At 33.2% G+C, this 13957-nt stretch overlaps 1 protein-coding gene across 5 annotated transcripts in view; it reads left to right on the top strand.

The window, feature by feature from the left end:
- LOC145254871 (uncharacterized) overlaps positions 1–13957 on the top strand; it is a 67774-nt gene that overhangs the window by 36708 nt on the left and 17109 nt on the right. For 3 of the 5 annotated variants that reach the window (XM_080113746.1, XM_080113745.1, XM_080113744.1), the window contains exons 4-5: positions 1535–1681; positions 11802–11922. In XM_080113746.1, the coding sequence (XP_079969872.1) occupies positions 1535–1681; positions 11802–11922 (268 nt within the window). The remainder of the gene's footprint in view (positions 1–1534; positions 1682–11801; positions 11923–13957) is intronic. The other 2 variants (XM_080113748.1, XM_080113747.1) reach the window with 1 other exon arrangement.

Genomic DNA, 13957 nt, shown 5'->3' with positions numbered 1-13957 from the left:
ATCAACCACTATTCTAATGGACCTATCAGAGAGAGATGATTTAATAACTGAGAAGACATTTTCAGCTATACTGTAGCTGGAGCTCTTATGAAGTAGACATTTATGCAGCGTAATGTCAGCTTATTGAATTTCTGGCTCTTTCAGTGGAATGTTATTTTTATATGTTTTATACTACATCTATTTCAACTTAATCTGTACCTAATTAGCATCAATGGTTATGTGTATTGATTTCTACATTTGAGGACTTTCCTTAATATTTCATTTGTTTTCATCATTGTATGATGTCAGTTTGGTTCCAATTTCTCCTAGTCTCTCAGAACTTTTCCTAGTGCTCCTCGAATTATTGGTATTACAGAGATTTTCTTCAGGTTCCATATTCCTTTTGGTTCCTTGGTAAATTTGATGTATTTACTGCATTTTTTGCTTCTTTAATTTTCATCCTGTAAACTGCTGAAACATTTAAATTTACAAATTGGCAGAATTCCTTTTTCTTATTGTAAAGCAAGGATTGACTTGTAACGTCTCTTCTGTAAGAAATAGGAAGTAAAGGTCCTCGCTCACTAGATTTCAAAACATGTTTTGTATTCTGTCAAGCCAGGAAAGGATACTCCTAGCAGCTCCTCATCAGATGTTGCAACAGTACTCTGTCTTAGGACGTATTTGCCTCTCATGCAGGTAGAAGATTGCATAGGGTGTGAGATACCTTTTGGAGGAGTGCATTGGAAGTGAGATACCCTTTTGAAGCAGTAGATATATTCAAATTTATATATATTTTCATAACAAAAAGTGTTATAATACCTCAATAGTGTAGAACTAGAGCTGTAATAAAAATGAAAGATACCTGATTCTTATATAAACATTGATCAATCTGATCTGGAGAAAATATGATAAATATTTTATAGAAATAATATATAGTGAAACGAAATATAAAAAATTAGCAGGACCTGTTTCTTGGCATTGCCTGAAGATATCTAAGAGAATGTCAAGTAAAGAATAATTTTTTAAGTGTGAATCGATAAGTATCTGCGTACCAGCAGTGCTCACTGGAAATATGTCACAAAGCCATAACAGATTCGGTAAGAGAACCCCCTCCACCCAAAAATCTATGATTATCTGGGGGCATCATATGTGATTTACATAAAATAGTAACTGTGAAAGATGTTATTTATGAAATAATAGAAAGCAGAAAGAAATGATTGATTTGTTAGAGCATGTAATCTAGAAAAAAATAAATGAAAGTTATTGATGGAATTGTTTTACCAAAACAAATGAAAATATGATTATCTGGCATGATAAAACGTATGTATTTCTGAAAGAAAACAATTCTTACCAGTAAAATTCTTTTGTAGTTTAGGTGACTGAAATAGGATATTTTAAATTTCATTTTATGAAGTAATAAAAAAAAATGTGATATGCACATAAGTTAAACATGATGATGACTTTGTCAAGAAAAATAAATGCCTTATACGTTTTGAAATATAATTCCTGGTAAATTTCAGCACATCTAAGCATTTTTTTCTTTTAACTCTTTCAGGTGAATGAAGTATTAAATGAATGCCACGAAGAATACTTTTGGCATGACAAAATTCTAAATCCGGTTGTCATGGATTTATTGCATGACATTGTGGCTGAAACCATCGAGACAGCAAATGAAAGAGAATTCCTACGACACTCGAAGGAGGTAGACAAGTTTTTTGGTTGTTAGCTTTTGTGAAATCTTTATCTGCTGAGATTTTTTAATGGAACATGTTTTTTTTCTGAAAACAGATAGAAAGTATTTTTAAACTTTCTTGCCTGAAGCAATTTTGTTGCAGTTAATTTGGGGTTTTGTATTGCCTATTACTACTGTGTTACCCCATTTTTGTTTTTTACCTTAAAAGAATAAGACCATAATGAGAAAGATGTTTTTTACATACATTTGTAAACCAACACCATCTGCTTTATTTTATCTGCGTTATTTGCCTCATTTGTCCTCCACCCTTCAATGTGATTCTACCTTGTAGGCGGTTACATGTGAACACCCTGAAAACTTGACTAAAAGAAAAAAAACCCAAAGATTTTTTAATTTAAGCTGAGGGATCAATTTATTGAGATTGTCAGACTGACTTCCTCATCTTGGTTGTTATAGTCACAACGTTTCGGCCATTTTGCCATTTTGCCCTCCAGCCTTCATCATGTGTTTTGTATGAACTACCCCGATAGCATACTATCCACTAGACGTGTTAATAGTATAAGAGAGGAGAATGAAACCCAAAATGAAACCCAAAAATAGTATAAGAGAGGAGAATGAAACCCAAAAACCACCAACGGTCTGCCTACCCTACCATACATACGAGGCATCTCCGAAAAGATTCAGAGAATAGTTGCCCCCTACAACATGAAGACGGTATTCAAGAGCGAGTCAACACTCAGACGACACCTGGTACAAGTGAAGCCCCGCATGGAGGAGAACATGACCAAGAACTGCATATACTCCATCCCATGCAGTTGCAGAAAGGTTTACAAGGGTGAAACATGCTGCTCCCTCAAAGTAAGGGTGGAAGAACACCGAAAAGCGGTAACTAAAGGGGAGACGGAAAAATCGGGTATAGCCAACCATGTCTGGATGGAGAGGGGGGACCATCGCCCCCTATGGGATGAAGTAAAAATAATAAACAGAGAGACCCACTGGAAAGTGAGAAAACTTAAAGAAACAGCTCACATGATCAGACATAACAACCTAATGAGCAAACCAAGCGTAAAGCTGAATGCAATTTGGACACCTCTAATAGAGAGGGAAAACCTTGAATAACAACATAGGTTTAACATTAACAAAACCAACTAAGAATTGTCCTAGTGGTCCTAACGTTGTATCAAAGTTTACAGTTACCCAAAGGTGCTGAGTTCAATCCTGAATGAAAGCAGTGAAAAGTAACATTCAAAACAGAGAATCAGCAACTATGTCCCAGAGCCTAGCTGGAGTCCGAACACGGTACCCCCGTAATAATAATAAAGGGTTGGGTTCGAGACTCCTAACAAACGGTTCCCCAGTTAGATACAAAACACCTGATGAAGGCCGGAGGGCAAAACGTCCGAAACGTTGTGACTATAACAACCAAGATGAGGAAGTCAGTTCGACAATCTCAATAAATGAAAACACCTCATCTCAAAAATACAGACAATTACTGAGGGATCAATTTCGTACATAAATTTAATGTAAAATCATGCCCCATTTCTGGGCCATTCTAGTACTTTATGACTGTTAAAATTATTTTTTTTACACTATCCCTATCCAATTGACTGTCTGTTAACTAGATTTGTTTTTGAATTTTTTTATTTTTTTTTTATTTACGTTCACCCCTTAACAAGGCATATTGCCACTTGGATGTAAGGAGCTACTATTTGGGACCATGCCTAGGAAAGAGTATCATGATGTTGGTTTGCATTACATTTAAATTTTGCATATCAGCACAGGCAGGGAAGCAGGTAACAGGAAGGAAATTCCAAAGTCTAGTTATTCAAAGGGAGAAACTATTAGAATAGAAAGCTTTCTGGCATTTAGGGACCTCAAAAGTGAAAGGGTGAGATTTTATTGCTAAGTGGGTTTGTCAGGGATATGTACATCGCGGGAGCACAAGTGCAACAAGTTCATCAGAGCACATGCCATTAAAATGTTTGTAAACCAGGCACAGAGATGCAAGATTGTGACAATGGGACAGGGGTTGGAGCTTAGTTGACAAAGTGAGACCTATTAGAAAACACTTTTTTGGACCCTATCCAAGAGGGAGAGGCTAGTGGTAGATGCATAAGCCCAGATGTGGCAACAATACTCCATGGACGAATGGTGGCTTTGTAGAGGTACAAAATATTCTCAGGTGTGAGTAGTCTTCTAGCTCAATAGAGGAAACTCACCTTCTTTGCAGCAGCTTTCGCAATGTCCTCAATGCATTTTTTCTAGACCATATTGCCTGCAAATGTTAGGTCAAGGAGTTTGAAGGAAGAATTCTCAGGTAGAGTGTTATTTGTCATAGATATAGCTGGTTGGAGAGGCGTCTTGTAATTGTTAAAGGAGAGAAATTTAGTCTTACTAGCATTAAATCTTACCATCCATTTGCGACCCCATTCTACTTCAGTCTGGAGGTCATTTTTTCATAGTGTCTGAGTTGGATATATTTGCTGATGATACAATGCTCTATAACATGCACGAGGAAAGAACGGATGTACATAAATCTAAGACAATGGCAGAATCATTACTTCAAACTTAAGTGTGACCCCTACACACATGATACCCCCCACACAAGAAAAAGTAATCATAAAAAATGAAAAATTAACCACCGACCTGGTCACAATTTAAATTCCACTGAATGAACCCAACCTGATCCCAACCAAACCAAGTTTGAAGAAACAGTAATTCAAAAACACATTTCATTTCACAAGAGAGACATTAGTTTTCAGAATGGCTTCTCCAAATCCATCTTCCACCACAAAATATCTGATGAGGGTGTAAAACCGTCCAAAACATGTAATAAACATTCAAACTTATATCAATAATTAAAAAAATAAAAATGAAAACATCAAATAATAAACAATTGCAAAAAATTGAAATTTTACTCACTAAGTAATAATAAAAAAAAACATTAAAATTAAAAATGAATCCTCAAAATAAAGACCATCATTTTCCAAAACTTTCTGCCATCAATCGGGAAGCTTGCAGATCAGGTCAAAGTACCATTCAGCTGGCTTCAAATAGAAGAATTCTTAACATGCTTCCTCGACTTCATCAAACAAGTTGAATTGGCAGCCCTTCAGAGTGTTGCATTGAGCGGAAAAGGCCATAATCAAGACTGTAGGCTGGATGTGGCAGAACCTCATCCAGCTCTCCAAACTTGCCTTTGGCCTTCCTGGCGGTGTGTAGCTTGGTATTGTTCTGTTGCATCAAAGCACACTTTTGGTTGATCAGAGCTGGGTACATTTGCTTTAACTTTTCGTAGACTCACTCCAGTTGCTTACAGTAAAGTTTGGCACTGATGGCATGACCATTTGAAACCAACTCAAAATGCACGATTTCTTCAAAGTTCCACCAAACACACAACATGACTTTCTTGCCAAATCGATCTTGTTTTGAGACCGATGGTGTCTCTTGCCCTTTCTGAATCCATCACTTGTCTCGATTGGGCTGGACCAGATAGACCCATTTCTTGCCCAATGTCGCAACGCACTTCCAAAAATACTCGTCCATGTATTGCTGAGCAATCGACAGCAAATTTCAACTTGTCTGTTGGCTTGAGCTTTGACGAGTCTGCGCAGGTTTTGGTGCGGCTTTTTGTGAAAAAAATCAAATTTCTTCAAGTGTCGGTGAATTGTCTACTTATTAACTCTGTGCTCATTAGCCAATACTTGAGTGCTCGATGAATGCACAATGTCCAACCCAATTTGCAAGTCTCCATCGTTACATCGTTTAATAGCTGTTCTGAATGAGGCTTATCTTCAAGACTCATGTTACCAGAAGCGAAATGCTTGTACCACTTTTAGATCACCACATATGCAATTGTTCCTTCATCTTCATCAACAGCAAATCTCTTCTGTGGCTTTCCTGGCTGAAAAACCTCACTTCCAGCAGTAACAAATCAAAAATCGCAGCTCAATTTTATCAATTGCCATTTGGAATAGAAAAACGAAAATCATTATAACAATATAAGCGAGTAAAAAAATCAATTAAAAATTACATAAAAAATTCGATTTTTTGCAAGTGTTTACAAACTTTTGCGACAACCTAAGATATAAAAAAGCAACAAGTGTTGGTGACTCCACTCCTTTGAATATGCATTTTTCTCACGTAAATTAATAACTAAACAGAATCAATGAACAAAAAACAGTGATTCAAAAAATTAAATGATTTTATTACATCCCCTCCTCCCATCATGTCTGGTCCTATTCTCCCTTCTTTATCGTCTGTTAAATCATATGTGGTAGTTATCAGACGGGCAGACAGAAACACTTAGTCATTATGACTATTGATGTCTTAAATATCTTGGTGCTATTGAACTTCCTTGACTGAAGCAATTTCGTTTCAGTTATTTTCCGTTTTATATTGTCTCCTATCACCAATGTTAAGTCAATTTTGTACCCGATATTTTAAAACTTTTTCAGAAAACTCATTTGTACCAAATATTTTAAATTCTTTCATAGTTAATATTATTTTTGGATCTTATTTATTGTAATCATGTTCACATTGAATGATTGTTTAAGCAACAAAACAAAAGCGTTCAAATTTCAGCAAGAACGTGGTATTTTTGTGGCGACAAAGTCATAAATATGAAAACACTTTCTATCAAATTTGCCACGATACAACTGCATTTCATTCTCCCCAATTTTTCTTTTTAATATTTTTTCTCCCTAGAAAATCATTCTTTAAAACATTCCAATAAATTAACTTCTTCCCAACATTCCTAACAGTCTTCTAACATAATCCCAAACATATATAATCTCCATCGAGCTAGAAGACTATTTACACCTGAGATTATACTGTACCTCTATAAGACCACCATGCATGGAGTATTGTTGCCACATCTGGGCTTGTGCATCTACCACTATCCTGGTAGGGGTGAACATGAGTGAAAAACAAAAAAGAAGTGTAATATATATCTATATATATATATATATATATATATATACTAGCAAAAGTACCCGTCATTGACTGGGTTCAAAAATATCCTACAGAAAATGGACTCTGATTTATGAAAGTATGATAGGTTATGAAAAGGAAGGGTTGTAAATTTGGGTTGAATTTGAGGGTATCAAAACCAAAGCAAAATATGATGAAAGTAAAAATAAAATAGATAAACCCCATAATTTATTATACCATACCTGTTCACACTGAAATACTTATCACAATATTCTGTGGATCTATATTAAAAAACATTGTTAAACTTTGTGACATATTTCCATTCTATGGAGGTCAGGCGCGAACGAACACCTCATAATTTTATTATACCATCCCTATTTAAGTTAAAACATACTTATCAAGGTATTATTACGTACATCTATATCAAAAACACTTGTAAACGTTTTGTTTTAATTTTTAAATTTTTTATTTTCATACTTTGTGGACCAGGTGCGAACGTAGACCCCACAATTTTAATGAACCACCGTTCTGCCAGATCAAACATACCCATTCCTGTGTCTCGATAAATCTTCTATCATTATATGCAATCAGTTTTTTAAAATAGTCAACCATATAGGAGCCTATTCATGACCACACACACACACACACACACACACACACACACATACACACACACACACACACACACAGAGACAGACATTCAGCTTTATATTATAGATATATATCGTTTTTTACACTTCTTTTTTCTTTTTCACTCACATTCACCCCTACCAGGCTAGTGGTAGATCTCGACTGGTGTAGATCGTGACATCCTGCACTGATGATTCCCAAAAGGATGAAACATTAGTGTCTGTAGGTATTTAATAATTATTATTGTAAATGATAATGTCAGCCCCTTTAAGAAACTTGTTTCTTATTGTTCAGCACTTTTCAGTTGTAATAAAGTCGGTCAACTTAGCTGTTACGCATAGATCGTCATATAATGATTAGGTCACTCTGACTGACATTAAAAGCATTTAATAAGAATAAATGTTTAATTTCAACTGTATCTCTTGCTGTTGACCATAGCCGAGTGGTTCAGGTCCTTGCTAATAAAGCCAGACATGACTTCTGTTGCCGCAGTTCGAATCTCTTGACTGGCGTTAATCGTGACACCCTGATTCCCAAAAGGATGAAACACTAGTGTCTGTAGGTATTTAATAATTATTATAGTAAATAATAATAATAATAATAATAATAATATATATATATATATATATATATATATATATATATATATATATATAGTAGAACCCCGGGATACGATGACCTTAGGATACTGTTTTTTTCAGGTTATGATGTTTTATGAGGTTTTAATTTTTTACAGTATCTGTTTCATAGTGCAAAATCATTCACTTAATTATTATATCAATCAATGAATCTATTCTGCTATGAACTCGTCAGAAGAAATAGCAACTATCAATCCATTAAAAGAAAATAAAATGTATTTGGGCATGATTACAAAATCCGAAAATTGGAAGAGAAGTTTCAATTATCTTTTATTTTATCATTTTTATTATGCCAAATGACAACACAACACATACATGATATGGATTTTCTTTTAAAACGAGGTAATTAGCTTAGAAATATTAGAAAAAATCTGTGCAGGGTATAACACACTAGAAATAAAAAAGAATATTTACACTACATTACATATTATCTCTTTAGTCTATTGTCATCTTGCTTATCACTGGGATATTTTTCATTTCAATTTTACATTGCATTATCTCAGAATTCTAAAGTTTAAATTTATTTATACACTATGCACAATGCTTCAAGAAAACTACAACACTCTTAAGTGATTTGAGATTACTCAATGCTAAAACAAAATACTAAACGAGAAGGGAAAAGAAATATCAGTATTGTTCTTCCAAATCATGTATTCTACAAATCCTTTAGCTCTAAAGCTTTAACTTCCACTTTCGTATAATTGTCTTTAGTACTCCACTTTTCAATGCCCTCCAAATAGGAACAAGGTCATTCCCACCAACAAATTTCAACTTTATATATTTGTTACGTTCATGATTGATTGATTCTGATTGTCTAACAATGAAATATCACCATTTCTATGCGAATTATTAAACACCTCTATTATAATGAAAAGATTATAAACAACAAAGTCACCTATGGTGTGACAAACCATTTCATTCAATCTAACAATTATTAAAAGGGACATAACTCTTGATGGAAATAGTTAACAGTCTCCAACTTCAAAGAAGGTTATTGTTCCCAATGATCCCACATCGAAATCTATTTTTATTCTGGTTTATTTCTATACTACATATTAGCCTCAGTAAACATGAACAATTATTGTTAGGTTATCAAGTCCCATGAGTTCATGTTGTAAGTAAAACTTGATCAGGCTATCGCCTGACTTCCACATGATAGCAAACAGGACTCACAGAAAACCAAAGTTCTTTAAGAATTTTGTGGTTTTTACTAATTGCAGTAGAACGCCGGGATACGGCATTAAAAATTAGTAACAAAACACAGTACGGTATATAATACACATGTATATAATCAAATAACATTATAAAAAGCACTGGGGCAAATACTGTAACCAAGGGTTGGAAAAACATTGTATTCCATATTGTAACCTGAAAAAAACATATTATAGGGCCATCGTATCCCAGGGTTCTACTGTATATACAACAAATTAAGGCACAACAAATGTACGATAAAGCATGACAACTGCTCCTGCTGATTTTCTATTCGTGCTATATTTAGGCATGCTATTCGAGAAACTGGAGATATTTATGTGAAAAACAACAAAGAGCAACCAATTTTAATTTAGACAGATTGATGTGCTGTTTTGTTTTCCATTTAAAATTTTGTAAAAAATAAAAAAGTTTTATTTATTTTATTATTTGTTTTCGGATTGATGAGTCAAGATTTGGTGGAATTAAATGATTTTTTGATATTTTTACTTTTCATTGTAATTTTTTTGGTAAATATTTACCATTAAACAAAAACAAAAACACTTACGATAAAAAAAAAACACTTACTATTAAAAATACACACAAAAACATTTTTACGATTTAAAAAAAAATAAACAAATAATTTTTACTTTTTTATGCTTGACTTGTTTTTGTTTTTTTTAAATATTCCCCTGAAGTCTCGAAAATAAAAACTTTATTTTTACAAAGATTTTTAGCATAAAAAACCCAGCAGGAGCCATTTGCCCTGCCCTAATTTATCACACCTTAATTTGTCGAAGAACTGAGAACTTGGTTGGTTTTGTTTGTGTACTAAGAAACAAGTGTTGGTGGGGTGCATAGTGACAAAGGTTCATTAGACAACCTTTCTCTGTCACCAGCTAACTAACAGAAAAGCATGGAGGTGCTTCTTTAAATAAGATTCATGAACAATTGCTTGACTCCGCAAGAGATTGTTTATGACTAATTAAATCTCGAAATTGAGTATTTGATCAGATCAGTAGCAAGTATTCAAGCCAAGCAAATATCAAATGATTTTAAATAGGCACAACCAAAACAGGAGGGAGTAAGTATTTTTTGATGGAGCCTCGCTTTAAAAATCTATCAAAAATCAAGTATCAATACGAAATTTTCACCGGTTACTAAGTGAAAAATGGTGTACATTTTTTTTCATAATCGATATATATATATATATTGGTCTACACCCCCCTTCTTTATTTGTGATTACAAATATGCTTAAAATCAGTCGAAACTGAACAACATATACTGTATTGTGAGGGAGGATGAGGATTGTAGATAAAAATAAACACACACACAAAAAACAAAAAAAAAACAATTGCGCATATATCAGATTTTAAAGTTGAAAATCCGAATTTTGAATGTGTTTAATTTTTCATTCATTGTGTTATCAAGTGTGAAATTTGTTGAATATGTTAATAATAATTATTCTTTTAGATGAGCAAAAAAAAAAAAAAAAAAAAATATATATATATATATATATATATATATATATATCTTTTTTCATTACTTTTACAATAAACAGTACTTTTAAATCTAAATCTTTGAAAAATAAATTAATAAGTTTTTTCTGGTGAGCTCAATGATAGGAAATGTTTTGAAGAATCGATACCAAAAAAAAAAGAAAATGATAAATAACTGCGCATTTTGCTAAAAATACGATAATTTCTTTTGGCAATTTATCATTACGTCATATTTCCTCATCTATGGTAGACCATAAGGCCTACAGACAGTTGTTCATATTTAGAAACAGTTGTTATCTCTCTCTTTTCCTTTTTGCTGTAACTCGCGCTTCACTTAGTTTAAAGTGTGGGGGACTTTTGCATCTACCATGCTCTCTTGACCAAAAACACTTGGTCCTGATGGCAAAACAGGGTCAAGACGACCAAGCATGATACTAGATGCAGGAGTTGTCTCCAACACATACGGCGCCTAGCATTCCCCAAATGGTCACCCATCTGGTACTGGCCAGCCTCATCATTGCTTAACTTTGGGGGTTATGTAGGCAACAAATATGTATCGTTTATGAAAAAAAGAATTAAACACTTATAAAGTTGATTCTTTATTTAATCGTCAAAACAAACGTTAAAAATACATAAAAATTTACAAGACAAAATGACTTCATTCATTTATGTAAAGGCTACTGTAGTTTCTTCAAAACTGGATTTTTTAATTTCACCACACGAAGTCTGTTATGTAAAGGCTACTGTAATTTCTTCAAAACTGGATTTTTTAATTTTGCCACACAAAGTCTGAGATAAAAGATGGAATTATTGGAAATTCAGGAACTAATAATAATATTTTTTGCATATTCTTATTTTTAAAAAATTAATTGATTCAAAAACCTAATAAAAAATATATAAATGTGTTTTCTATTGAGACAAAAATAGTTAATGGTGTTTTTTTTAGAAAGTTTTAAATTTAAAATTTTATTAAAAATAGTAGAAAATGTTTAATATTATTCTGCTTTTCATATGATAAAATTCAGGCTTTTATCTTTTTGGAAAAAAAGTTACTCAAGAATAATGGATTTTAATAGATTTTAATTTGTTTAAAAAAACAAGGTTTTTCTACCATTTTTTGGCCATGCCTAAAAACATTGTTATTCTGTTATTATTGTTTTTGTTATAACTGCTACCACTGCTGCTACTACTACTATTACTACTACTACTACACTTTTGTCTTTTTTTATTTTTACGTGTCAGATTGCAATTGAAGCTCGTCAAAATTTATTGGATTCTTTTCTAATTGAAGAACTGCTGTCTCTTTTGGTGCAACAGGGACGTCTTTGGACAGAGTCTGAAGAAGAAAATAGAATTCTTGATGGTAACATATTTATTTTAGTTGTATTATACATAATATATTTAATTATAATAAAGTAAAACATTATTTAAATCCAATTTGAAAAGAAAATTATAATCCGAAAATACTGGCTGATTTTTTACTCATTTTTAAAAATCGCTTTTAGTTTTTCACCAAAATAATTGATGTGTACTTTTTTTTAATAAATTTGGCATTTTTATTAAACATTTTCTCTGCTAGCTGTCGAATATGTATTAACTTGGCTGAGTGTCCTCCAAACCATACGATCTTGGACCAAAATATTTGCTCGGTTTTTCTGTTCATGTTTGCCCATTTAGAAACATTGACTATCGATCTTTTCTTTTGTGTACTTTTCGACTGGCTTCCTTGTATTATTTTTTCAATGCATATTTTGCATAGCCTTATACTAGAATGCTTAATGTTGCCAAATAATCCAAATACTTTACATTTGATGAGAGAAGACATTGATGGTATGCCAATGAGTTTTTGTAACTTTGCTATATTGATGGGATTATGATCAGTAATGAAAGCGCATGAGGTTAATTTGGAAAGTTTCCACTTTCTGATGTAATTTTACAGTCCAGTTGACACATTAAAGTCTGTAGGACATATGCATGATAGATTTTATCTTTAATTTTGTATGGTATTTGTATGATATATGTTAGGTCAGTTTTGTTTTTTCTGAAGGCGTCCCAACCTAATCTGATTCTGTTCTGCTCATCGTTAGATAGAAGACATCTTGTCTTAAAGGTGAACAAATTTGGCATCATTATCTGTTTTTTATTTTATTTTATTTTACTTCAGTCAGAGGTTCTCAGAAATCAAGGGGCCCACAACCTGGGGCTAACTCTTGAAGTCTATATGAGATACATAGATATTCGAATGTTCCACTTAAGTTCTTTATTTCTCAAACACTGAGTTAATAAAGAAGTTGAGAACATAATTTTCCTCTCCTCAGTTAACCATTTTCATGTATTGTATCATATCTTTTATTTTGGTCTCTTGGTCTTACTGAATTCCAGGATAAGAATTTATCTAGTCTGGTGGAGTATCTAGTTTCATGCTGTTACTTGAGGTAACATCACTTGAAGAAGGTGCACCATTCCTCATACAAGCTAATATGGGTTAGCCATAGCGAGGAGATCTTATATGGGCAGCGAATACTATATGTGATTTTGAATATTTGGTCAGGGTTTACTTCTATGGAAAAAGTATCCTCATGCCAGATTGTTCTGACAAACCCCTTTACAGAGAGACCTTAGACACTTGAGGACAGTATCTAGTAGGCATTCAAGTTCTCTGTCAGTATAGGGAGATGAATGCATAATAAGAGAATAGTAACATTAAAAGTGCTTGGGTCTCTACATACAGAACAGAACAGCTGTGCTAGCAGGATCTGTTGCCAGAGGATATCCAGGGAAAAATATGGGATGAAGTAATAAGGATGAACTTGAAAGAAAGAGGGATAAATAAAAACCTGGCCAGAGATAGGTTAGTTTGGAACTAAATTTCTAAAAGCCGTCCAAGATATGCCACGTAAAATGGATGTTAAACAGAATATGATGATGATATTATTATACTAAAACTGAATTTATAAATACTTCTTTCCCAAAGGCTTTCTTCCTATATACTTTAATAATATAAAATACATGTTAAAATATGCTTTATTTCAGGGATTGACTTATGTCTGTAAAAGTTTTAATTGTCCTCATTAGCAATAATCTGTAATTAACTAAACAACTGCCCCTTCTCTTTCTCTCTCTTAGCTATCTATGTATTTCTTTCACTTCCTCTCACTGTATGTTGAGTCAACCATTCTCAAATATTTCATAATGTATCATGCAGCGCTATGAATAAGATTGTTAAGTAGTAATCAATTCTAAATGACGATCTTCTGGAAGTTGAAGGTTCAATCCTCATTATAAGTGGTACTAAGAATGAAATAAAAATTGCTTGAGAATTCTATCTGATCATGGCTGACAGAACGAGAAGAATCTGTCCCCATGGATTAAGTAAACAGTTTAGTTTGAAATTGCAT

This window comes from Euprymna scolopes, chromosome 30, assembly GCF_053919585.1.
Source record: "Euprymna scolopes isolate OS-2025 chromosome 30, ASM5391958v1, whole genome shotgun sequence".
Lineage (NCBI taxonomy): Eukaryota > Metazoa > Mollusca > Cephalopoda > Sepiida > Sepiolidae > Euprymna > Euprymna scolopes.
Note: the sequence above shows the minus strand (reverse complement) of the source record. Positions and strands in the feature narration are given on the sequence as shown.